The sequence below is a fragment of the Mercurialis annua genome, linkage group LG8 (assembly GCF_937616625.2).
Source record: "Mercurialis annua linkage group LG8, ddMerAnnu1.2, whole genome shotgun sequence".
Classification (NCBI taxonomy): Eukaryota; Viridiplantae; Streptophyta; class Magnoliopsida; order Malpighiales; family Euphorbiaceae; genus Mercurialis; species Mercurialis annua.
This window is the reverse complement of record NC_065577.1, coordinates 4,010,403-4,034,423: the sequence shown is the minus strand read 5'-3', so window position 1 is coordinate 4,034,423 and position 24,021 is coordinate 4,010,403. Positions and strand designations below refer to the sequence as shown.

Below are 24,021 nucleotides of genomic sequence, written 5' to 3'. Positions count from 1 at the left end.
ATTTCATAATCTACACAGTTGCACAATTTGTTTCTTCCGTGAAAAGTTATCAATTAATCTTTTCGGTTCGATTAATATAAAACTATTTTCCTATCAATTTACAATCAGGCTATAATCTAATGATAGAATATCGCTGTATTTCCATTAGATCAAAATCATGTCACAATAAAATCATTTTATGAACAATTAAATATGTCACATTTACACTACTTTTTAGCGGAGTTGATAAATTTAGTTCAATTTGATTATAATTTTTTTAGATAGGCTCGATCGTTACGCTAAATTTTGCGAACCAAATATGTTGCTCGAGACCCCTTAGTTGTTACACAGAATTAGATGTATGATTCCTTTTATGATATTTCAAATCAATATGACCCTAAATTAAATATGCTCTTCCAAAAGCAAAGTTACAATTTTTCTAAACAAATATTTACACGTTTCGCATACTAGTCTCGCTTTACGTGCTACGCACGTGGCTCGTAACGTGACTCGTCAAGTCATGTATTATCATTTTAAAACAAAATTAAAATAATCAAATAATTTTTTTATATTTATCTTTATATTTTTTACACATGGCTCGTAATGTGATTAATTAGTTTATATTTTACGGATTTTGTCAAATATCTTAATCATTCAAAATCGGTTAGTTTATCTCATTGACGAATGATAAATTTTTCGGTTTTATTCACGGATGGTCAAAAAATGTTTCAAATATCCTAAAATTGGCTAAAATAGACGATTTTTAAAAGTTTGGTTATAACTGGCCAAATTAATAAAGGTTTGGTATTTTATTGGAATTAACCCTTTATATTTTATAAATTTTATTATAAAAATAAAGAAAAATTAAAAAAGAATCGTAATATGTATTTTTATTGTTTAAAAAGGAAAATATTGTATTAACAATTGAAAAAATGACATTTTGAATTTTCGAATAAAGATAATATTAAAATTAATAGCAAAAACATTAATATAAATATAAAATTTTTATGGTCATTAATTAATTACTAAAGATATACAGTTAGACTCCTAATTATATATATTATATATGAGAGGCATCCTATTTATAATAGTATTGTAGTGTACAAAATTTACCTATTTAATTGGCTTTGCACTCAGATTATTCCGTCAACTTGCTGAACTAAAAGTTTTTTTTTCTTTGGGTTGATCATTGAATGGTAAGACATTTCTAATTTATAGGTAAGACATCAATCCGGTTCAGAGACGTTTTTATATGTTCTATCTTTTCACTTTAATATGCAAACTGTGAGTGTTCATATTAACTATGTTTCTAGTGTAGTTAAACCAAAAGTCTTATATTCTTATTAATTAGAAAAAGATTAGCTATTTTTTCTATACTCAATTAGCATTTCTTTGCCATAATACAATTTTATTTTAACTAAAACTCTAATTATAATAATTTTTCAGTGATTAATTAAATAACTAATTTGTTAATGACTATAAAACCGTTATTTAATATAAATTAAAAAGGGTTATTCCGTAAATTTGCCTGTCCCCCCCTTCCGTACTTTTATATATAGTATAGATAAATTTATGTGATGTTAGCAAACCTACCTAATTTTATAGCCTAAGTTTTGGATACAAATTGTAGTGGGCCAAACCTTCTAACTAGTGTGGCTCTTAAACAAATTCAAATGAACAGGCAGTTCATCCTCTTTAAGGATGAATCCGGATTTTGGGTTCACTGACTGAACAGTTCATTCTCTTTGAGGATGAATATATCGGGTTTTTCCTTTTTAGGGATGAATATTGCTATCGATGGTGGTCGGAGTGCTTAGCGGAGTAGGTGGTGATTAGTCGGAAAGCGAGAGGGAAAAGCGGCTGTGGCTGGAGTATGAGAGGTCGGTGGTGGCGGAACTAAAATTGAAAATTTTAATTAATTAGATTATAATTAGAGGTTAAATTAAATTATAATTAATTAAGATAATTAAACAAAACTAAGAGTACCACTTTCTCAATGGCTTTTTTGATACGAAAACGCAAGTTTTGGATTTGTTTGTATCAAAACCCGCGATAAAGGTGAATGGATATTTTGTTCATTTAATATTAATAAATAAAAGTCAAAGGATCATTTTACCCTCACAAGTCCACAACTTGGCACAAAATATCATAAACGTTCAAAACTGAAAAATCAGATCACTTTTATTCTAAATTTGGCAAAACCGGCTCAAACCCTCCTATGATGACGTGTCACCTTAATTAAAGAGTGAATTTCTAATTAATCATAATTTACTCTAATTAATTACAGAGTTAATTATATATAAAGCCACCATCTTTTACACAAAATCTTAAAAATTCACGATTTTTAAAATGTGTCAGTTCAGAGCACAATTTTTTTTTTTTTTGGAAAACATCAAAAAAAATTAGTGGCTTTTTTGCTGATGTGGCATGACACGTGGCAGATCTATCAAATGTACCACTTTAGTTAAATAGGTAATATGAGCCAAATTAGTCAAACTATGAGTGTTTTTGTTTAAAATTATAAATTTATTTTTAATTAATATTTTATATCAAATTGAGGAGGGAAATAAACGTTTATTATTAAAAGTATAAAAAATTTAATATTGATAAATAAAAATAGAGGATCGGATGTCGAAAATAACAACAAATGAAGGGACCTAAATATGCGTTATGGAAAAACAAATCTGTTATCGTATCAAAAATGGAAAGATTTGATTGGTTTGGTGGTACAAAAATTAATAGGAGAATAGACGTGATGTGTACGAGGGTACATATGTGTCATACTTTTGGCTGCCAAACTAGCATGGCCAATTTGTACGGTAAAGCAAATCTCACCACTGCCTCATCTTTTACTTTATTTCCATATAATATTAAAATAGATACCTAGTTCTATATAAGATTAATTTTATGTTAAATTGAAAATTAAATGAAATTTTAATAGATAATTTGATATTCTCCGATAAAGTGAAATAGCTATGAGATTAAATTGTTTTTTCAATTCTAAACATTTATATTTTTTTATCAATTATGATTAAATTTTTATTTTTTGTAATTACATTTGATTTGAAAAGGTTTTTCTATAATTATGTATAAAATTTTAATTTTTTTAAATCCAAACATTTCGCTTTTTATCGATTTTTTATGATAACTGTTTTCATAAGTAAGATAATATTTTAAAATTAGATCTCAATTGATAAATAATGTAAAAGTTTATATTTATAAAATTAGATTTAAAATTTTAAAAATAATTGTAAAAATATCTTTTAAATTATATGTAATTATAAAAATTTAAATTTTCTAACATAAAATGAAAAAATTTATTTATTTTTTAAAAAGTTAGACCTGACTACAATTATATTTCATCATCGTACTACCTATAAGGTAAGTTGATTTTTTGTTTTTGTTTTTTTTGGGTAAGTTAATGAGGTAGCTACGATTTCATTTATGAAAGTATCACTATTATAATACCTACAAGGTAAGTTGAAATATTTATTACTTTTTTTAAGCTAGCTAGTAACTATTTATCTCAAATTTGAAATTACCAAAAGTTTGTTCAATATTCTTCTATTTTACTTATGAGAATAGGTTAAAAATCTTTAAATGTTTTAAAATGTCCCACTTAAGATTTTTTGTTGTCTCCAAACTAATTGGAAAACAACTATACCTGCCCATAATTAATGTTTTTTTATTAAATATAGTTTTAATGAAGATATAATATTTTTAAAGGTTAAATGCAAATAAAACCGTGTATTATAGCACATTTTATAATTTCAGTATATTACTTATATAATTTGAATAATCAATCAAAAATTTGATCAATCAGTAATGATATGAACGTAATCTTATCATTCTTTTTATTCTTGAATTCCAATATTTCATGTCATGACCAGTTAATCGAATTTTCAATTGATAGTTTAAACTGTAAAAAAAATGAATGTTTGTTCTTTAAAATGCAAAATTGAAATTCTATATTAAAATTATAAAATATATTACAATTTATAATTTAATTACATATCTAAATATATTTTAGGAATATACATACGATCCAACAGAAATATGTTATTTAAATTAAAAATATAGATTTAAATTTCTAGCTGCCTTTTACATTACTATCAATCTGATCCATTCACAAAAACATAATTAATTTTTAATTTAATATTTTCTCTGTTTTATTTTAACAGTCTCATTTGATCCTACATAAAAAAATTAAAAAGTTTTAATTATGATTTTTTGGGGGTGATTTGCATATCAAATCCCAAAATTTCACGTTTGTACCGATTTAACTTTTGGCAACGTATATCTTTTTTCCAGTATTGTGATGTCGTTTTACACAAAACGACGCTGTTTAATACATATTTTTTAATTTTATTTTTAATAAAAAAATAATTATAGACTACACAATATTAAAACGTAAAACATTAAAATATGCGATACGATGTTTTAAAGAATGAGATTAAATCTGCTCGGCTATAAAAAGGAAAAAAAAAAGGGATAAAATCAATTATTTTATTTAATATTGAATCAACCTATCAAGAATGAGAAGAATTCAGAAATATCTACATCTTGTCTGCTTGGCTATAAAAAGAATCTATCTTTTTCCTAATTCAACTCAGCTTAGCTTTAGGTTTATCTCTCTCTCTCTCTTCCTTTAACACCATTGGTGAATGAATCTATAAATGTAACAATTATTCATTCCATCCAACATTCAACAACACACACCCAAATAAAAAAAACTTCACTACATAAAATATTTATCAAATGAGCTTCAACAATTAGTGTTTTTTTCCTTTCTGGGTAAGTTCTTTGAACTGTTCTTCATCAATTTTTCTATTTTTTTTTCTTTTCTTGAATGACCATCTGTTTTTTCTATTAGGGTTTAGTGGGTTTTATCAGATTTTCTTTCATTTCAGATATTTTTTGCTTGATTTAGCAAAAAATATGAGTTTTTAATGATTTTTTTCCCTTATCAGTAACTGTTGTTTACAATCTGCATTTCTAATTACAGAAACATTCTCTTTATGGGGTCTACTGTGAATTTTCTTCCATTTGTTTAATATTTATCTTCATTTTTTTAATGTTTTTTTTTGCCTTTTACTACAGTTTGAAAAAAATGGTTTTCTTGAATTTTCCATTTATAGCATCTTTTATTTCTTTGAGTAGATCTTCTTAAGTTTGCTATAGTATTGGTCTTTTTTATGGGTTTGGTAGCTTTCTTGTTGTCTTGTAAGCAAGATCTACTCTTGATTTAGTTATATTTTGGATTTTCTTTAAGGTTTTTAGATTTTCTTGGAAACTTTTTCAGTTGAGTTAAAATTTTGATATATTTTTTTGTGCTTTTGCATGATAAGGGTATATATATGGAGTTTTCTTGAATCCTATATTAGTTTGAATTGATAAATTCTAATTTTTTGTTTGTGATTTTGCATGAAGGGTGAATAATTATTTGGAGATTTCTTGATTTTATTGGATTGGAAATGACAAGGCAAAAAATAGAAATCAAGAAAATTGATAACAAATCAGCAAGACAAGTGACATTTTCAAAGAGAAGAAGAGGGCTTTTCAAGAAAGCTTATGAACTCTCTACTCTTTGTGATGCTGAAATTGCTCTCATAGTTTTTTCTGCAACTGGAAAGCTTTTTGATTATGCTAGCTCAAGGTAATTCATTTAATTTATTTTCATTTTATTTCATACTTTTGATTTTTGTTCATATAGATATCATATATGTACTATATATAAATAAAGAGAATTAGAGATTACAATTATATGTTTTTCTTTTAGATTTTTGATAAATTAAAATTACAGTTAATCAATGATATTATTATATGCTAATTAATTTTGGTTTACTTTGCTACATATGCCATAAGATTTTCTAGTACTTCTTACTGTTAACTCACTAGATTTTCCGAAGAGATGGTACTACTTTCTCTATATTTAGACAGAATACAAAACTGACATAGATTTGATTTTGCATATATATAATACTCATAAAATATTAGGTATATAAGGCAATTTAGTCATTAAAAAAATGAAATTGAAGTTTATATAATTTTAGCCAACAAATTCTAATTCATTGGAATGGAATATTCAACAAATTCGGACAAAAATTATCAACCAACGGTACAAATGATATTAAGGAATTTTGGTTATAAATCTTTTTACGATTATTAAACTATAAAGTTTTTACACAACGATTAATTACCAACGTTTTATTTTTTACATTTTGATATATAATTCAACTATTATTTTTATAACAATAGGAGGTCACTCGATCATTTTCTAATTTTTACTTATGTGGTTAACAATATTATATAATTTAATATTTTTTTATATCATTATTAGTTGAATAATTATATTATTTTCCATCATCCATATAGATGAAAATTAGTCTAAAATGATGTAGTTTTTTTGTAACAATAATAGTTAGATTACCGAAATATAATAAATAAAATATCGGTAACTATTCTATTATCGTTCAATAATCGCAAAGATATTTAACCCTAAAGAATTGATAATAAAGTGTCTACATCAAATCAGTATTATATTTTTGTTGTCTTTGATAGCCATATATATATATATCTATCATCAAGATTTAAAGGATATCTTGGTTAAGAAAATAATCAATCCATATAAAAGTAGCAAATTATTTCTAAATTAGACTACATTTTTAATCATATTTCGGGTGTTTAATTATGCATAAATAAATTATATAATGGTCTAAATATAACAAATAAATCCCAGATATGAATTTTAAAGTGACAAAATAAAAACTCTTTGGATTTGATTGTTAGTTAATTTCTCTTTCACTTCTTGTTTTGCTCTTAGTTGCCCTAAAGAATAATCTTTTCCCTCTCTCTCTTTCAATGTACTATATATTTGATGTGTTTTAATCATTTGCCCTAAAATACAAACTATAACAAATAAACTACAAAAATTATATAAATCTACATCAAATTGAAAAAAATGACTATAGTAAAAAACCTTGAGTATAGATAAACAACATATAACCAGAATGAAAAGATCTAACCTTCTCTAAGCTAAACAAATCATTTTCAGTTCATGTCTCAGGAATCTCTAAATGTAATTTTATTCTTTGCTTATTAGATCATATACAATATTTTCCTTGTCAATATTCTTCTTTTATTTTTAAAATGCATCCCAACTAGTTGCAACAAAACTTCATTTGTTATAAGTATGTCTCTTTGGGCAAAGCTGAAACTTTGAGATTTATGGAGAACAGTTTAGTTTATAAGCGTTTGGGAAGTTTGGAAAGCTCGAAATAGCTAGGAGATTGTTTAATAACGATGAAGCAGATTATTCAGATTTAGTTTTCACTTATATTAACAAGAGTGTGATTCACTACAAATATCATAACTCTTCTTTTGTTTATGATAGTAACGATGTTTTTTGTAGTTTAAATTTCTTTTTAAGAGTTTGAGACTTTGTTTTTAATTTTTCAATTTGTAGATTTTTTGCTTTTTACTTCTTGTGGTCGTGTTAATATATCTATCATTTAACAAAATAGATGTCTCACTAGCCGAGCCGATCTTGAGTTATACCAAGAACTCGAACTCAAATGTATTATACAAGCTCTACCTTAGGTGAGCTTAATTTTTGAGGAAATTAGACTATACACTTGATTATTGAAAATAATCTCAAAACTACATTAGGATCTTTTTTTCTTGAGTCAACACTTAATAATCTAATATAATTGCTTTAGCACTTGATTGTTTCAAATATTTGCAACAAACACTTACTTTTCATTCAGAGCTGAAATAATTCCCCGTGTTAGCTTTTCTTCCCAAAGACAATTCTCCGCCGTTATTTTCAATCCCTGTCGTTCTCCGATAATTCCCTACCATTAATTCATCACTGTTCTTGCCATTTCTCGCTGTTCTTGCCATATTTGTTTCATGGCATCTTCGTTTTTCCACTTCTGTTCACCGCTCTGCTATTCCATCTCTGTTCCACCTCAATTCTATCTCCATTCCACCTTCGTTGCCACCGCAGCTGCCATCTCTGTTGTTCCACCGCCGTTGCCATCTCTGCTTTAGTGGTCCAATCCATGCAATGTTTAGCTGATCATTCTCCATTTGCTGCCAATCAAATGTTAAAAGTTTTATTTTTAATTATTGTAACAGAATTAAAGTTTTGGAAATGTGTGAGCTTTTCATAACATTTTTTGTATTAATCAAGGGACAAACTTCTTTGTTAATACTAGAAATTATTTATCAATTTGATTAATATGATGTTTACGTGGATAATAGTTTGATTTTGTTTCATGGCTTTTGTAGTGCACTAAAGTTGTTTGGTTAAATGCCTGAGAGACCATAAATGCTTTACTATGGCTTATTTTTTTTATTTGTCTCATATTATGATTGCTTTTAATTTTAAAAGTTATGAAATCAAGTGTTGATTTTAGGATTGATAGAGTTGTAGATTTTTTTACGACTCTTACATGTCATCAGGAAGTGTGTAAAATTTGTTCGATTCAATATTAATCTTTGTATTCTTTTTGGTTTGTGTTATTTGTTAGATTACATTATGTTTGGTTAAATTTTTTAGAATTAGCTATTTGAAATTCAGTTCAAATTATTGTTGTATACTATTTTGTCTGCCTACTTTTGTTATTCTTTTGTTATACTCTGCTAGCTAAGTCTTTTATTGGGCTAAATAAATTATATAAGTTGTTGAAAATGATTTTGTTATATTAGTCGTATACTTTTTGACTTTTTACATGTATCTTTTTTTATATTTTGTTAGATTTTGTATATAGTTTGTTACTTAATGTCTCATTTGGATAAGAATTTGATTAAAATTGTTTAAAGTGAGTTTCTTATATTTATTGTATACTCTATGTCTTTTTTCTGTATTCTTTTTCATGCTTTGTTACATAATGTTTATTAGACTAATAATTTGATGTTTAATGTCTGTCTTCTTTTGTAATTTTTTGTATACCCATCTTTATGTTATGCATTTTTAGATTTGATAGAATATACCAAAAATGAGATTGCTGAATTTGATAGACTTTCTATTGTATTCTTTATGTATATTTTATGTATTCTTTCTTAGGTATTGTAGATTTAGTTTTGAAATTTCATTATCATTCATGTTACAATTTTTTTTATTACTGTATATAAATATACCTGCATGTTACATCCTTTTTAATGTGGTGCATTTGATATGTTTTATAATGCAGCTATATGATCCATATTTCGAGGTTGAACAATATTTTAGTATTTCTAAATTGTTATATAGTGATTTTGGCATGTTAGGTGTTGCTTTTGCTTAAATTTTGATGGCAAGTATGGAAACTTCAACGGTTCCAACTTTATTCATACTGTAACAAAAAATTAGAAAACTAAAAGGCATGTGAATAATATACATAAAGTGTATATAAGGTATAACAAACACTTTGAGCAGTAATGTCAAGCTATTACATGTTTTTCTTTAGCAAATTTCTACAACTCTTATTGTTATGCCCCTGTTTTCTACACCTTGCATATTACTGATGTCTTTTTCTCCCATGATGCCTTGTATCTTCTTTTTTAGGACTTCCTGAAGTAATTTCCCCATAAGGTGGCAAAATAATCTGATTTTTTCATTATAATTGATGATAACCGCTATTGATTCTATTTCTGATCATTAAGAAAAAAAATAAAACACAATAAGTATACAAAAAATATACATAGGTTATAGAAAAATATTGAAAATGGTAATAAAAGAAACACAAAATGTACCAATATACAACAAATATACAAAAAGTATACAACAACACTGTATAAAAGATGAAAGAATACACGAAGTATACATAAAGTATATAATAAAACTGTAAAGAGTAAAAAAAATACAAGATTCTACCTTCTGTTGAAAAAAATACAAGATTCTACCTTCTGTTGTTTGAATGTCAACTATAATCAATCAATCACAGATTATGCAATTTTAGTATACATAAAACATACAGAAAATATACCAAAACACTATAATCATCTAAAATAAAAGAATTAGTTCATATAGTAATTAGTACATATTGCTACTTTCAAGTATACATATAACATGCAAAAAGAATATCAGAATATTATAATCATTATTTTCAAAAAAGAAAAGAAAAAGAATGAGTACATATAAGAAATCAGTACATTTAATAAATATACGTTATACATAAAATATATAGAAGGTAATTATCAAAATGAAATTAGTTTAAAATCAATACAAATAGACATAAAGTATTACAAAATCTAATAAGTATTCTAATAATTTACATAAAGTATTCTAATAATATACATAAAGTATACAAAATTTAATTAGAATAAACATTATAATTATCTAAAAAACAGTACATATAACAAATCAATAAATATAACGAATATACAATATACATAAAACATTCAAAATGTATACCAAACCATTGTAATCATTAAAAATAAAATAATCAGTATATATAATAAACTGAGAAACATACGAATAATATTTTCGATATAATATTAAAAATTTGGAGAGATTTTATCATTTTAATCTTTAAATTACGTTTATATATACAAAAAAGATAATATACTAAAATTATATGAAGTTATACTTAAAATATACAAAAAGTATACAAAAAATATAATACGAAACAACAACAGCAGTTGCAGCAAAAAATAACAGCAACAACAGGGAAAAACAACAACAAAGCATAAAACAACAGCAACAGTGACAGAAATAGGGGATAAACCGATCTAAAGAAGTAAAAACTACAAAATGAGATCATCACTCCCAGATCTGTTAAAATCCTAACAAACCCAACAACCACTACCTCATCTTGACACTTCCTCCACCGTGGTTACTCTTTAAGTCTGTCACCGATTGTAAGGTAGTCGTCCTAGGAGCTGCCAATGGTAGATCTAAGAGCTTGTTCTAGAAATCAAATCGATTTTAGGGAAGCTATTTCAACGAGAATTTGAGAAATTATACTGATATAGAAAAAATTGGACAAAAAGAAGAAGAAGAAGATTGCTTGATATGAGAGTTTTGATTTAATATTTGAACTGAGAAAAGTAATTTCAATTTGGGAATATGTGTTTTTGAAAAACACGTGTTGGGTAAGAAAATATGAAGAAATAAGTGCTAAAAAGGTTTTAGCAAGTCAATTAAGTATTGATCCCAATTAAAGTGTGCCATCCGTATTTTTGGGATTATTTTTCCCTTTTTAGATAGTTTTCAATTTTTCCCTTAATTTTTCAAACTCGAGCTCGAATAAAGTCCAAATTACTTGAGGTTAACTCGAGTTTAATAAAAAATAAGAATAATTAACAATTTTTTTTTCATATGTGATATATTTTAGAAAAGTTCTTATAAAATATGAAAGTCATGCAGTTAAGATGATATACATTAGCTAAATTTAATGAATAAGTTATCAAATATTTACTACCTCTATTCCATATTATGCCAAACTAATCAAACCTTTACGTGTTATAAAACTGACATCAAAACAATTTTAACATAAGGTCAATTTTAGCCAGTTTCTTTTTTATTTGAATATAAAAATATTTAATTTTGACTAAACATAGTTAGTAGGATTCGATAGGTTATGCCCTAGATAATTCCTTAAAGATTATAACGTACCTAAAACATATCATGTTTTTTGGTCTGATTTTGAATTAAAATGGGAATTTCTAAAATTGCACCATTTTTACTTTTTAGCATAATAATATAGGTTAAATAATTTTGGAAGTCATTAAACTTTTGGATTAATTTATTTTAGTCATGAAGCCATGATTTTGTTTCATTTGATCATTAAAAATAAAAATGTAGAGTTGATTCTTGGCTGTTTACTTGTACAATAAGGCATAATTTGATAAAAATAATCAAACACCGATTTCCTACATAGGTGTAATTTCGTTTGAAATAAAAAGAGTTAATTGTAAATTAAATCACGAATTTTATCTTAATTTGCAATTACAACACGAATTTTGAAATTTGGCAATGTTAGTAACTAATTTTTATTTTTTGGCAAATTGATACACCGACTAATCACACAACGACACGTGGCGATATATTACAATGTCCACGTCAGTATTTCTTTAGATCGGTGTACCAATTTGCCAAAAAATAAAGTTGGTTACTGACATTGTCAAATTTTAAAGTTCGTGTTATAATTGTAAATTAGGATAAAGTTCATGATGTAATTTGCAATTAACCCAAATAAAAAAAAATCATTTTTGTTTAAAAATTACAACTTTAGTTTTACAAATAGAACTAATCAAAGTTTCATGACTAAAAGAAAATAACTCAAAAATTTGGTGACTCCTAAAATCAATTATCCCAAAACTATATGAATAAAGGGTCAACGCGCCATCTGAACTTCTGACACGAGATTATTTAACCCGATTTGTACTTTTTTAAACATCTAACCCCGAAACTCTTCATTTTTGGTCAGATTACCCGATAATTTATATCTTTATTGCAAAAAAAAAAATTAGGATAATTTTATCTCAACAATTAAGGAATTCACTAATTTGTTTTTTGTATTTCTCACCTCCGATTTGTATTTTACGCGTTGTAAAAATATAATTATGGGATAATTTGACCTAAAAATAAAAAAAATTAGAATTAATTGCTAAAAAAAATATAAATTGAATTTAATGATTTCGTATTATAAGTTTGGGCGTGTTGAACTTTGTTCAAAACTATATGGGACTTAATAAATCACCCTTATAGTCATAGAGTCTCGGGAAAAGCATAAATGCTATTTTTTTGTTACAAGAATAAGAGGCAGAAGCCTAAAAAGCACTACATATGAACATTTTTACTATATAAAATGCCTTATAAATCATGCACAAGCCACTCCATAAAAATAGGAGAAGGAGATTTATGTTAACTAAATTATCAATTAATCTTCCCCTAATGAAGCAAGATGGTCACTATAAAATTTACTTCTCTGAAAATGTGGCGTACTTCAACATCCCAAGGTTTCTAAAAAAGAGTATGAATCGCCTCTAAAATATATAAAAAATGAGCCGATGTTGATAGATTATTAATTTTATTCGCCATCGTCTTGTTGTCAGTTGAAGTTCATAATAAATTTTTCTGAAATCTGCACCTAAAATTGAATTGTTGCCTATCGTTATGGAAAAGCTACAAAACCAACATCCTAAATCATCTCGAATAATTCCTCTCGCTTTAGCAATTCATTTCATGGGCTTAAATGCCCATCCGTATCAATCCGACTCATTGAGAGGGAGGACTTACTTCCAACTAACTGATATAAGGTGCTTATCAGTCACCTGACCACGTTGTAAAATGTTATTAGCATAAGCTAATCTCATATGCTCCAAAAGATGCTGAATATCGCTAAGAATTTGTCCTACTGACAACTGCTTATCACCCACCCCAGATTGGTTTCTCTATTGCTAAATTCTCCAAGCTGCCACCCCAAAAATCTGCTGTAAATCCTCCGACTTGCTACTAGACCATATGCCCGATGGGTAAGCAAACACCCAATTTCTCTAATCCATAGAAAAAAAAATGAAACCTCTTTTCATGGTCTATCAAACGAATCCACAACTAGTTTGCTTACAAAGAATCCCTAAAAACATGTAGGTTATCTTCCATATCACCATTGCACCTTCGGCATAATCTGTTCGTATGAAGATGCCTTTTAAAGCGTTCTGCATTATTCGGCAACCGGCCATGGACGACGAGCCAAAGGAAGGTTTGAATATGATCAGGGCCCTGTCAATTCCACACAAACTTCCAATCCAGTCGCTCATCTTCCTCATCCCGCCACTTAATATGCTAATAAGCTGATTTAATAGTAAAACTACCTGAAGAAGACATACCCCAAAATACAAAATCATTCCCATTTGCTGAATGAGGGGGAATAAAGCTAACAATATATAACCCAAGCATTAGGTGATGCAAATGTAGATGCAAATGTAGACCTGGACTTCATGGAGCGTTTGGACCGAAAAACAATATTATGGCATATTTGTAATCTTTTCAAAGATAGAATTGTGAGATTTATGGTATAACTTTATTGGATTCGGCCCACTGAGCAATACAAATGAGTTTTGCTCATGAGGTATGTCACTTTTGAGCCAAATTTCATTCTTTTGGACTCTAGAACGACCATTTTTTTTATTATGTTTGATTTTTAATATTTTTGTACTCTATTTCCTATTAGCATAGCATAATATAAATAAATAATAGAAAAAAGAAACGAACAATCACACATGTTTTTACATGATTTGATCAATGTGATCTATATTGACAGGCAAGGAGAGAATGTTATTCTATATGTTTATAATGAGTTTATAATAAGATTATTACTAGTATTCGTACCAAAACCCTTTAAATACAATTTAAGACTAACCCATAAAGAGTTAGTCTCCTAATCCAAATAGGAAATCAAGTGCCAAAAATAGGCTAAATTCTGCACTACGGCCGGACCTTTGGAGCGGGCCACTAGGTAGACTAGGTTGAAGGTCCGGTTTGCTCTCGTGTAAATTTTAAGAGTCAACTAAACCTACCAACCGTATCACTGGGCATACCACGTTGGAAAAACCGGTTAATGCACACAACTTTTGAAGTAGTTTTACTCACGATGAGATACAATGCAACAATGTCCACCTTGGAAAATATATCTAGCAAAATCAACCCTAAAACCTTCTTCAGCAAATCAAAGGACACCAAACTACATCATATAATAAATTCTTGCACCTAAACTTATAATAAATCCAAGTCAAAGTTAACCAAGATCACCTCTCTTTACCATCCATGTCCCCGTAAAGGCCTCATGCAATGCAGACATTAACCAAGTCCAAGTTGAGCTTGGAATTTTCAGTAGGTAACAACTTTGTCAACATATCCGCCGGATTAACTGTAGTGGCTATCTTTTTTATAAGAAACGCCTTGTCTTCCACGACATCCTAAATGAAGTTCATCCTTACATCATTTTGCTTTGATCTCACAGGCTTCGAACTTCTAAGCCTAAGCTATTAATCAGATCTTGTAACCACATACCCTCTTTGACCCCGTCTGCTAATGACATGTATTCCGCTTCAGTTGTAGACAAAGTAATTATCGATTGTAAAGTTTTTTTCAACCTAATAGCACATTCATACATGTGTGGAGATATAATATTTTAGGGACCTCCTTCAAATAACATAACCTCCATTGTCAGAATTTGCGGTCTACAATTCCATCAGAACCACCATTAGAGCCATAAACCAGACATATCCTACTCGTTCCCTTAAAATATCACATTATCCACTTGATCGCCTCTCGGTTAGCCTTTTCCAGATTACTCATAAATCTAATAACAATGCTAACAACAATGTGCCAAATCAGGTCTCATATAAAACCATGACATAAGTTAAATTTTCAACCGCACTCGAATATGGATCATCGCTCATGTATTCCTTCTCAGCATCAGTACCAAGTAGTGCATTATATTAAATTTACAATGCGGTGTCATATGAGGACTTACCAGCTTAGAGTTCTCAATTTGAAAAGATTGCAGCACATGCTTAATATATTTTTGTTGAGAACCATACAACATGTCTTCTTTCCTATCTCTTTAAATCCCCATGTCCAAAATCTTCTTGGGTGCACCCAAATCCTTCATCTCAAACTCACTACTCATCAAGGCTTTCAAATCATCAATTTCAGCTTTAAACTTAGTTGCAATTAACATATTATCCACATAGAGCAACAAACCATTCAAATACCTCGCTACTATGCACTTCCTCTATATATTACTGAGGCTCATCATAATCAATGATCTCACCTATTGCCAAAACATAGGTCTTAGGATCATTATCAACTGTATCAATATAATCCACATACATCATCAGTGTTTTGATTTTCCTTCTCCCTCTCCTTGTTTTTATACTCTCTTCTACCTCTTCTTTATTAGCCTTTAATCCTATTTGGAGCTACAAACTGCACCTTTTGGTTAGCACCCATGTTAGTTTTTCCTGCAAGATTACCGAGTTCTCCTTTCTGGCCAAACATAGTAGATACATCATCAACTTCATCTTTAAACTTAGTTACAATTAACATATCATCCACATATAGCAACAAACCATTGATGGCGATCGATTCACCAGATAGCAAGCAGTGTTTATTGCTTCAGTCTGAAAGCATTTTGGAAGACCCACGTTTAACTGCATGCACCGAGAATGCTTATGCAACCCCATCATGCTGTGGTGTATATTGTACAGTGTGATGCCTCATTATACTTTCCTTTCTGCAGAAGTTATCGAATAGTGCATTACAAAACCCTAACCTGTTGTCCGTCTTGAGTGTCTTGACTTGTGTGTTAGTATGTTTTTCAACTATGGTCTTCTACTCCTTGAACCACCCATACACTTCATCCTTTGATTTTAGAATGTACAACCAAACCTTTCTCGAGTAGTCACCGATAAAGGTCATAAAATACTTGAGTCACTTATATGATTCAACCCAAGTAGGGCCCTATAAATATGAATTTACATAATCAAAGATGCCTTTATAATTGTGCCTGCCAAAGTTGAATTTCACCTTACGTTGTTTGCCAAGAACACTAGTTTCATAGAGTTTCAACGTGTTCATTTCCGCTCCTTCTAACAACCCTTGTTTACTCAATATAGGCAGCCCCCTCTCACTCATATGACCAAACCTCCTATGCCACAACTCGGTTTTACGATCTCTTCAATCAACAATATTTAAAATCTCATATTTGAAATCTAGGCTCTGATACCACTTGCTAGTGTAATAGAAAATAAACAAGAAAAGGGTAATGAACAATCACGAAATTTTTTACGTGATTCGATCAATGTGATCTACATCCACAAGTAAAGAGAGAATTTTATTCATATGTTTGTAATGAGTTTACAATAAAGTTATTAGTAGTATTTATAATTAGGGGTGGGCAAAAAAACCAGTCAAACCGATTAACCGAACCGAAACCGGAAAACCGAACCAGAAAATGTGGTTAACCGGTCCAACGGTTTAGGTTTAGGTTTTGATTTTTAGTTTTCATGGTTAATGGTTTAGGTTTAGGTTTTGGATTTCTAAAAACCGTGGTTAACCGGTTAACCGGTTTATATATATATATTCATATATTTTTAATAATTAATAAGATATATTTTATGATCTATAAAATAATATTGATTTTATAATATACACAATAAAATCTAAATATAAAAATATATTGACATATATTTTATTTAGGAATATTTATATATTTTAGGAGATTTTATATATGAAAATATTGTAAAAGAAATTTGTTTTCCTTATTAAAATATTTTCTTAACAAAAATAGGAATATTTAAGTCTATAAATAGTAGAAAGTGGACGTGAACAACACTACAAACAATTCAAAAAATAAAAACCTAGCTTTAATATTACTCATAAATTATTTGTAAATAATAATAGTTTTAAATATTTGCATTGATTTAACTATTTATAAGATAGTTTAGATTTATATTTTTTTAATATAATTTGAATTTCTATAGTTTTTTTTTGTTTGCTAAAAAATCAAATAGAATTAAAAATATATCTTTTTTTGTCTTTAATTTTTCTAATGGTTATATGGTTAAAAACCGCAAAACCAAAAAACCGAACCGTTTTTTATGGTTAACCAATTTACCGGTTAACCGTTTAAAATTTTAGGTTTAGGTTTTTAATTTTAAAAACCGTATTACAATGGACCGGTTTACAAATTACCCTCATGGACCGGTTAACCGGTCCATGCCCACCCCTATTTATAATAGAATCCTTCATATAAAATTAAAGCCTTAACACATAATGAATTAGTTTTTTTAATCCAAATAGGAAACCAGCCGCGCTATGACCGAACCTATGGACTAGACCACAGGGTAGAAAAGACTGAAAGTCCGGTTTGCTCTCGGATAAATTTTAGGATTCAACTAGACCTACCAACTAGATCATTGAACATACCCGATTGAAAGAACCGGTTGAGGCACAAAACTGCTGGAGAAGTTTTGCTTAGGATGAGCCACAATACAACATTTTCTTTTAAGCCCGAATTAGAATTTTGCTTGTTTTAATATTTAAACATCATTATGAGACATGGAGCTTGATGTATTGAGACCATTTTATATTATCTTTTAAATATGAGTATTAATTGAATCAACGACGTTGTACTTAAACACTACTAGTATTCTTCCTTTTAAATCAATAGGCTTTAGAAACTATTTACTGGAATTATTTATTAACTGACAGCTTATAGATTATTTTTGTTTGCGACTTCCATGCTACATCATTAGGGAAACTCCATTAAAATATAATTTACGAGTGCATAATATATATTTTAGAAATTTAAATTAGAGTTAACTGTTGTAGATCTTTTTTTAACGGTGTAATGATTCAAGTGGTAATTGATTTTTGAAAATAAACACCTAGGATTTACTATTGTAGCGTTTTTTGTCATTTTAGTACATAATAAATTAGAAAAGACTAAATCTATTTTGGAGTTTCTAAATTATACGATTTTGGTTATTAGATCCCTCAACTTCTATTTGGCTTCGTTAGATCTCTAAACTTTTGTTTTTTTGCTCCATTTGAACCCTAAATTTTTATTTTTTGGTTCATTGGGTATCTAAACCTTCATTTTTGATTCATTTGATCCTTAAATGTATATTCGTTTAAGGACTTAAAAGATCTAATGAACCAAAAAATGAAAGTTTAGGGATCTGAGGAAGACAAATAGAAATCGAGAGACCTAATGAACAGAAATATTAGAAATATTATTTTTGATAAATCGGTGGGAGTAATTAATTATAAATTGGTGAGAATGTGACAATCTACCCACATGCTTATGAGAGTGTTTAGGTTCAACCATAACCAAAATAACTAGAACTAGTTAATAGGTGGTTGAACCTTCACACTTATAAACTCATTTATATTTGTTCTCCTAATCAATGTGGGATTATCTTTAACAAGAAACAATATATTTATTAGGGACCCCAAAATGGGTTTAGCCATTAAAAAATGAGTGCCTGATGTTTCTTTGTTTTCTTTGGAAGTATGAATCAAGTTATCGAAAGGTACAATCTGCATCCAAAAAACTTTGGGAAGTTTGATCAACAATCTTTTGGCCTTCAGGTAATAAAACAAACAATGTTGCCTTTTTATGATTACTGAATTGGCAAATGAAATTACAGTTTACTATAGCAATAATTGATAATCTTTTTTTTTTGATTAAGGAATTTTTCATTGTTTGTAATTTTAAAGTTAAGTATCTAAATTGAAATTATAAATTAAATTTCATGACCAAAACAAAATAAAATAAAAGTTTATATTAACCGTAAAAATTTAAAACCCGTCTTCTTTCAGATTGATAATTGTTTGATTACTTCGTTGAGCAAGGAAATAACGGAGAAGACGGAAGAACTAAGGTAAGACTGGTGGTCTATTTGCATGGTAGATGCAAGTTTATGTTAGCTTGCTAATATTAATGCATATATAGAAATAATTTGGCAATGACACAGGCAGATGAGAGGAGAAGAATTACAAGGGTTGAGCCTTGAAGAGTTACAGCAGTTAGAAAATTTACTTGAACGAGGTCTGAAACGAGTTGTTCAAACCAAGGTTTGCTACAACTCAATGTCATGTGTTGATTCCGAGGTAATTGACACTCGGAGTATCCAAATTATAATTTGTTTCAACGAAAGGTTTTTCGAGAAAAATGAATATCATGTGGCGACTCAGATTTCAGATTTTGTTTTGCATAAAAATTTTGACATGTTTGAATAATTTGGCCGAAAAAATAGTTAAAATTATGCACATAAGTTTCAGGAAAATATAAACGTACGTCATTATATAGACCTGATAATCTTTGTTGAAATGAAATTAAAATTTAATAATAAAAAAGAAACAAATCAAAGTTCGGTTACCAAAAGGCAATGGAACGATAATTTGGATACTTTTGGGATCAATTACTCGTTGATTTAGCTTGTTGAGATCTTGTATATACGATGGATTTTGATGTTTCTGCAGGGTGATGCAATTACAAATGAGATCAATATCCTCAAAAGCAAGGTCAGTCATAGCTAAAGCTTTGTTATGACTTTTTGAGAATTTATTAGTATTATATATGGCATTATTGTAGATTAATTTGAGGCCAGTAAATTGAATTAATGGTGTTCTTGATTGCATTTTTTTAATATTTGATAAATTTTAGGACAACTTAATAGATCTAAATGTTTAAATATATAGTATCAACTTGTACCTGAATTTTAATGGATATTCTTTTAATACATTATCTTTTATATTTATCAAAAACATCTCAATTTATTTTCCAAACAAATTAAGTTGACTTTGCAAATTAGCAGAAACATACTATTGTAATATGATATATACTAGCAGAAGCCCTTTAAGAATATAATAACATTGTTGGTTAAATTGGGTTAATGTCAAAAAAATCACGAACTTTACACGTTTTTTTCATTTTAATCACGTAGTTTAAATTTTCTCATTTTTATGCACGAACTACCACTTTTTTTTAAATTCATGTAAAATGACCTCCACCTCAATGAATTACACCAATGGAGCCGTGACACCTCAACACCGTGCATGAATTTGAGAAAAAGTACTAGTTCGTGTATGATTATGAAAATGAGAAAATTTAAACTACGTGATTAAAATGAGAAAACGTGTAAAGTTGGTGAATTTTTATAACATTAACCCGGTTAAATTTGATCTAAAGATATCTTTGTCTAAACTAAAAATTAAAGATATGATATCAAAAATATACATTTTGAAGTTTAGATGTCATTTTAAAACATTTTATGAAATTTATATATCGTCCAGATATTTAACCCACAACTTACCCTAGCTACCTGGAAAAAAGAATTTATCGCTCTAAACCCAAAGAAATCATAGCAGACAAATATCTTTAGTGATAAATTAAATTAGCCTGGAGTTGGTTTACTCAAGTTTTGCTTAAAGTTGATCTGTTGTTAATTTTCAGGGAGCTATATTGATGGAAGAGAACGAGCGACTAAAACAGCAAGTTTGTGAGACTTTTTTTAGGGTTAAAATATTTTGCGGTTCCTTAGCTATAGTTTATTTACAGAACGGTTATAGATTATTAGTAACTAAACTTTAATTTGATCAAAAACGATATCGTTGCTAAATGATTTTTCATGAATTTCTTCTTACGCGGACAACGAATTGTTCGTCATATTTTATTCATTTTCAAATTATTAAATCATATACTTTGTTTTAAAATGGATACCGACTTTTGTAAAGTATCGATAAAATCAACGTTTGATTACCAAAAATAAGAATTTAAAAGTTATGTAAAAACACTATAATTTGGTAACCGCGAAAAAGTTTTTAACTGGGAGTTTTCGTGTTTCCGTTTCTTTCCTATTTTCGACTCTACTGTCTAACATTTTATATTGCAGCAGATGATGAATGCATCAATACAATTTCTTGAACAAGGGCGGTCATTAGATTCTATGATGACTAATAACAGCAGCACAACAGATCCTCCACAAGATTATCAAGGCCCCTACAATTTCCTCCGATTGGGGTCGGTTTGTTACCTTCACGATTTTCTTCAAAATTTAACGTTTTGTTTTGCCACCATTGAAGGCCAATTTGAATTGTTTATGTGTATTGCTGCAGGTTACCGTTACAAGATTAAACCCTAAAGGATGAAATATGACCACAAAGGTTAAAAGGTATAAGACACTTGAGGTAATTGATTCAGTTGCTAAAATGTCGTCTTATTTTATTTTAGTGACCAAGTTTTAATTTATTTTATTTTGATTATTAAAATTTATACCGAAAGGTTTTCAGGTCAAACTATGCATAAAGTGATTATATTTCATTTTAGCGAAAAAAATTTCAAGTCAAATTATGCATAAAGTGACATGTTTCACGTAAAAATTGATTGAAATATGGCAAAAATAAGTAAAAAAACGGTTGCCACATTTGCTTTTTTTTTTCTTTAACTTGAAAACCTCTTCTGAAAATAAAATTAAAATTTAATAATTAAAATGAACAAATTAAAGTTTGGTCACCAAAATCAAATGAGACAAAAAATTAGTAATTTTGAGAATCATTACCCAATACACTTGTGTTAATTTCATGGAGAATAAGATAAAATTTATTCATGTCATCAATTTATATTTAAAACCCAAATAAAAATTTATAAGCTAGCTAGCTTCATGCATGCCTGTTTGCCAATTCCAGGAGAACTAATATCACATGAAGTTTTGGATGCTTGATCATTAGATATGTGTATATGTAAATATGTAGATAAAGCCTTTAGGCAATAAAATTTGCAGCCTTTGAGGATCGCCCGGCTCGGAAGTGGTTTCCTTTTGTTTCAATGACAGTTGGTCCAGTCGTTTTTCGTATTCACCATTGCAGAAAACGCTAGGACGGCGTAGGCTGAAAAACCAGCCGGCCAAAAATAATAAATGTGATGTAGATATTGTAGAGTAGAAGTTGTGGTACGTGTTTAATGTATTTTGATTGTTGAGAATAATACTTCAATGGAGAAGAATAGTGTATGCATGTGAAGAATTTGGTAATTCTCTGCTGTTGATACTTTTTTTTTAGGCCAAACTCATCTCGAGGCTCCTAGAATTTTACTATTTTATTTATTATTTGGTCATTTTTCAAACTTCCGTAGGAGTCAATAGGTCATTGCATTTTCCAGATTTGATTTAATCGATCTATTTTTAAACGGAATTTGTACGCGTGTGTTCAGCTGTCGTTATTATTACCAAATAGAAAATGATAAAGATTGGGTTAATGAGTTAAACTTTTTTTATTCTATAGGTTTTTATACTTTTGAGTTTTTGTTTGTTTGTTCCTTCTACTTCAAAATTTTGTTATTCATGCAGTCATTCTTCAAGTTCAGTTGCTCGCATTTGATAGCAACTGTAGTTCACCCTTTTTTTTCCACCCAATTTTTTTTTAGAAATTTTAAAAAAATTAAGTTTAAATAAAGATAATTTTTTTAAAAATGATCGCCTTCTTTTTACCATCATCTAATTGTTATGTATTAATTTAGATCATCTGCAAAAGATGAGCTAGGCCAAGAGGTTGCACCAAAATCTCAAGTTTAGAGTCAATTGATTATAGCCAGCGACGAAATAAAAATAAAATAAAGAGAGGCTGAGAAAGGATATAAAGTGGAATAAGGAGTGCTATTTATAACACTTAATAAGGAAAATATTCTTCTTTTTATTTGGTTCAAACAATTAATAAAAATACAATCATTTGATCCCTTTAAGATTTTTAAAAGTGAAGCGCCATAAATTTGCTATACAAGCTGAATATACTGATGTATTGCTATCAAACTTATTAACTACTACCAATGAGCTGTAGCTCAAATGGTATAAACGCTAGACAGCAAACTGTTAGGTCGTGGGTTCAATTTTTCCCACAAGCGCTCCCCCTCCCTAATTATCAAAAATAAATAAATTATTAAATACTAACAAAATTAAATTCAAACTTAATAATCCAAAAATATCCTATCATTTTCATTTTTTTTTATATCACTAATGTTATTTTATTTATTTTTTTATTTTATTTTCAGTTTTGATTTTAGATATTTGTTCAAATTAGAGAGAAACAAAATTAAATACATCTTTCATATATTTAGAATTTGCCTTTTGACATTAAAATTTCCAAGAATGAAAGTTACAATTTAAACTGAAAATTGAAACAAAATGAAGTTCAACTATATTTTTTCATGCACTCCATTTTAAAGTACAAATGGCAACGATTGAAATTGCAAACTAAAAAACCAGCTAAATTGATAGTTTTAAAAATATGGCTCACAAACAAAAAAATTCAAAAGATAAAATATTTTTCAAAAATAAATCTAAATTTTATATTCATGTCATTATCATTGTACAATAATTTTTATATTGAAATATGTAGGAGAATTTTTTACCGGCATCTCCTGAACTATCTTCTCTCCTCACTGTCATTAACTTAAAAAAATTGAAATTATTTATAAAATACTCTACTTTTGAAACTTAATTTCACTTGTACTTTATTTTTTGCCCCATTTACATCTGATATTTAAA

The 24,021-nt window shown here is 28.4% G+C and overlaps 1 protein-coding gene and 1 long non-coding RNA gene across 10 annotated transcripts; one reads left to right on the top strand and one right to left on the bottom strand.

Annotated features, from left to right (window-relative positions):
- The first annotated feature begins 4,584 nt into the window (after positions 1–4,584).
- On the top strand, positions 4,585–22,512 carry LOC126660672 (MADS-box protein JOINTLESS-like). 9 transcript variants are annotated; one of them, XR_007635408.2, is made up of 10 exons: positions 4,586–4,773; positions 5,410–5,635; positions 18,991–19,069; positions 19,301–19,362; positions 19,456–19,591; positions 19,964–20,005; positions 20,937–20,978; positions 21,376–21,503; positions 21,599–21,670; positions 22,315–22,512. XR_007635408.2 is itself a non-coding variant. In XM_050354273.2 (10 exons), exons 2-9 carry the CDS (start codon positions 5,454–5,456, stop codon positions 21,615–21,617), a joined length of 690 nt encoding a protein of 229 aa, XP_050210230.1. In that variant the 5' UTR covers positions 4,586–4,773; positions 5,410–5,453; the 3' UTR covers positions 21,618–21,654; positions 22,315–22,512. The 9 variants fall into 9 exon arrangements, 5 of the variants coding, with proteins under 5 accessions (XP_050210230.1, XP_050210232.1, XP_050210233.1 ...); XR_007635409.2 differs by having other exon boundaries at positions 22,169–22,512; XM_050354273.2 differs by having other exon boundaries at positions 21,599–21,654.
- LOC126660673 (uncharacterized) lies at positions 9,331–11,029 on the bottom strand. Its single transcript, XR_007635410.2, has 2 exons — positions 10,773–11,029; positions 9,331–9,615 (listed from the first exon to the last, which is right to left on the bottom strand). It is a non-coding gene; the product is annotated as an uncharacterized LOC126660673 (long non-coding RNA).
- Positions 22,513–24,021: the final 1,509 nt, after the last annotated feature.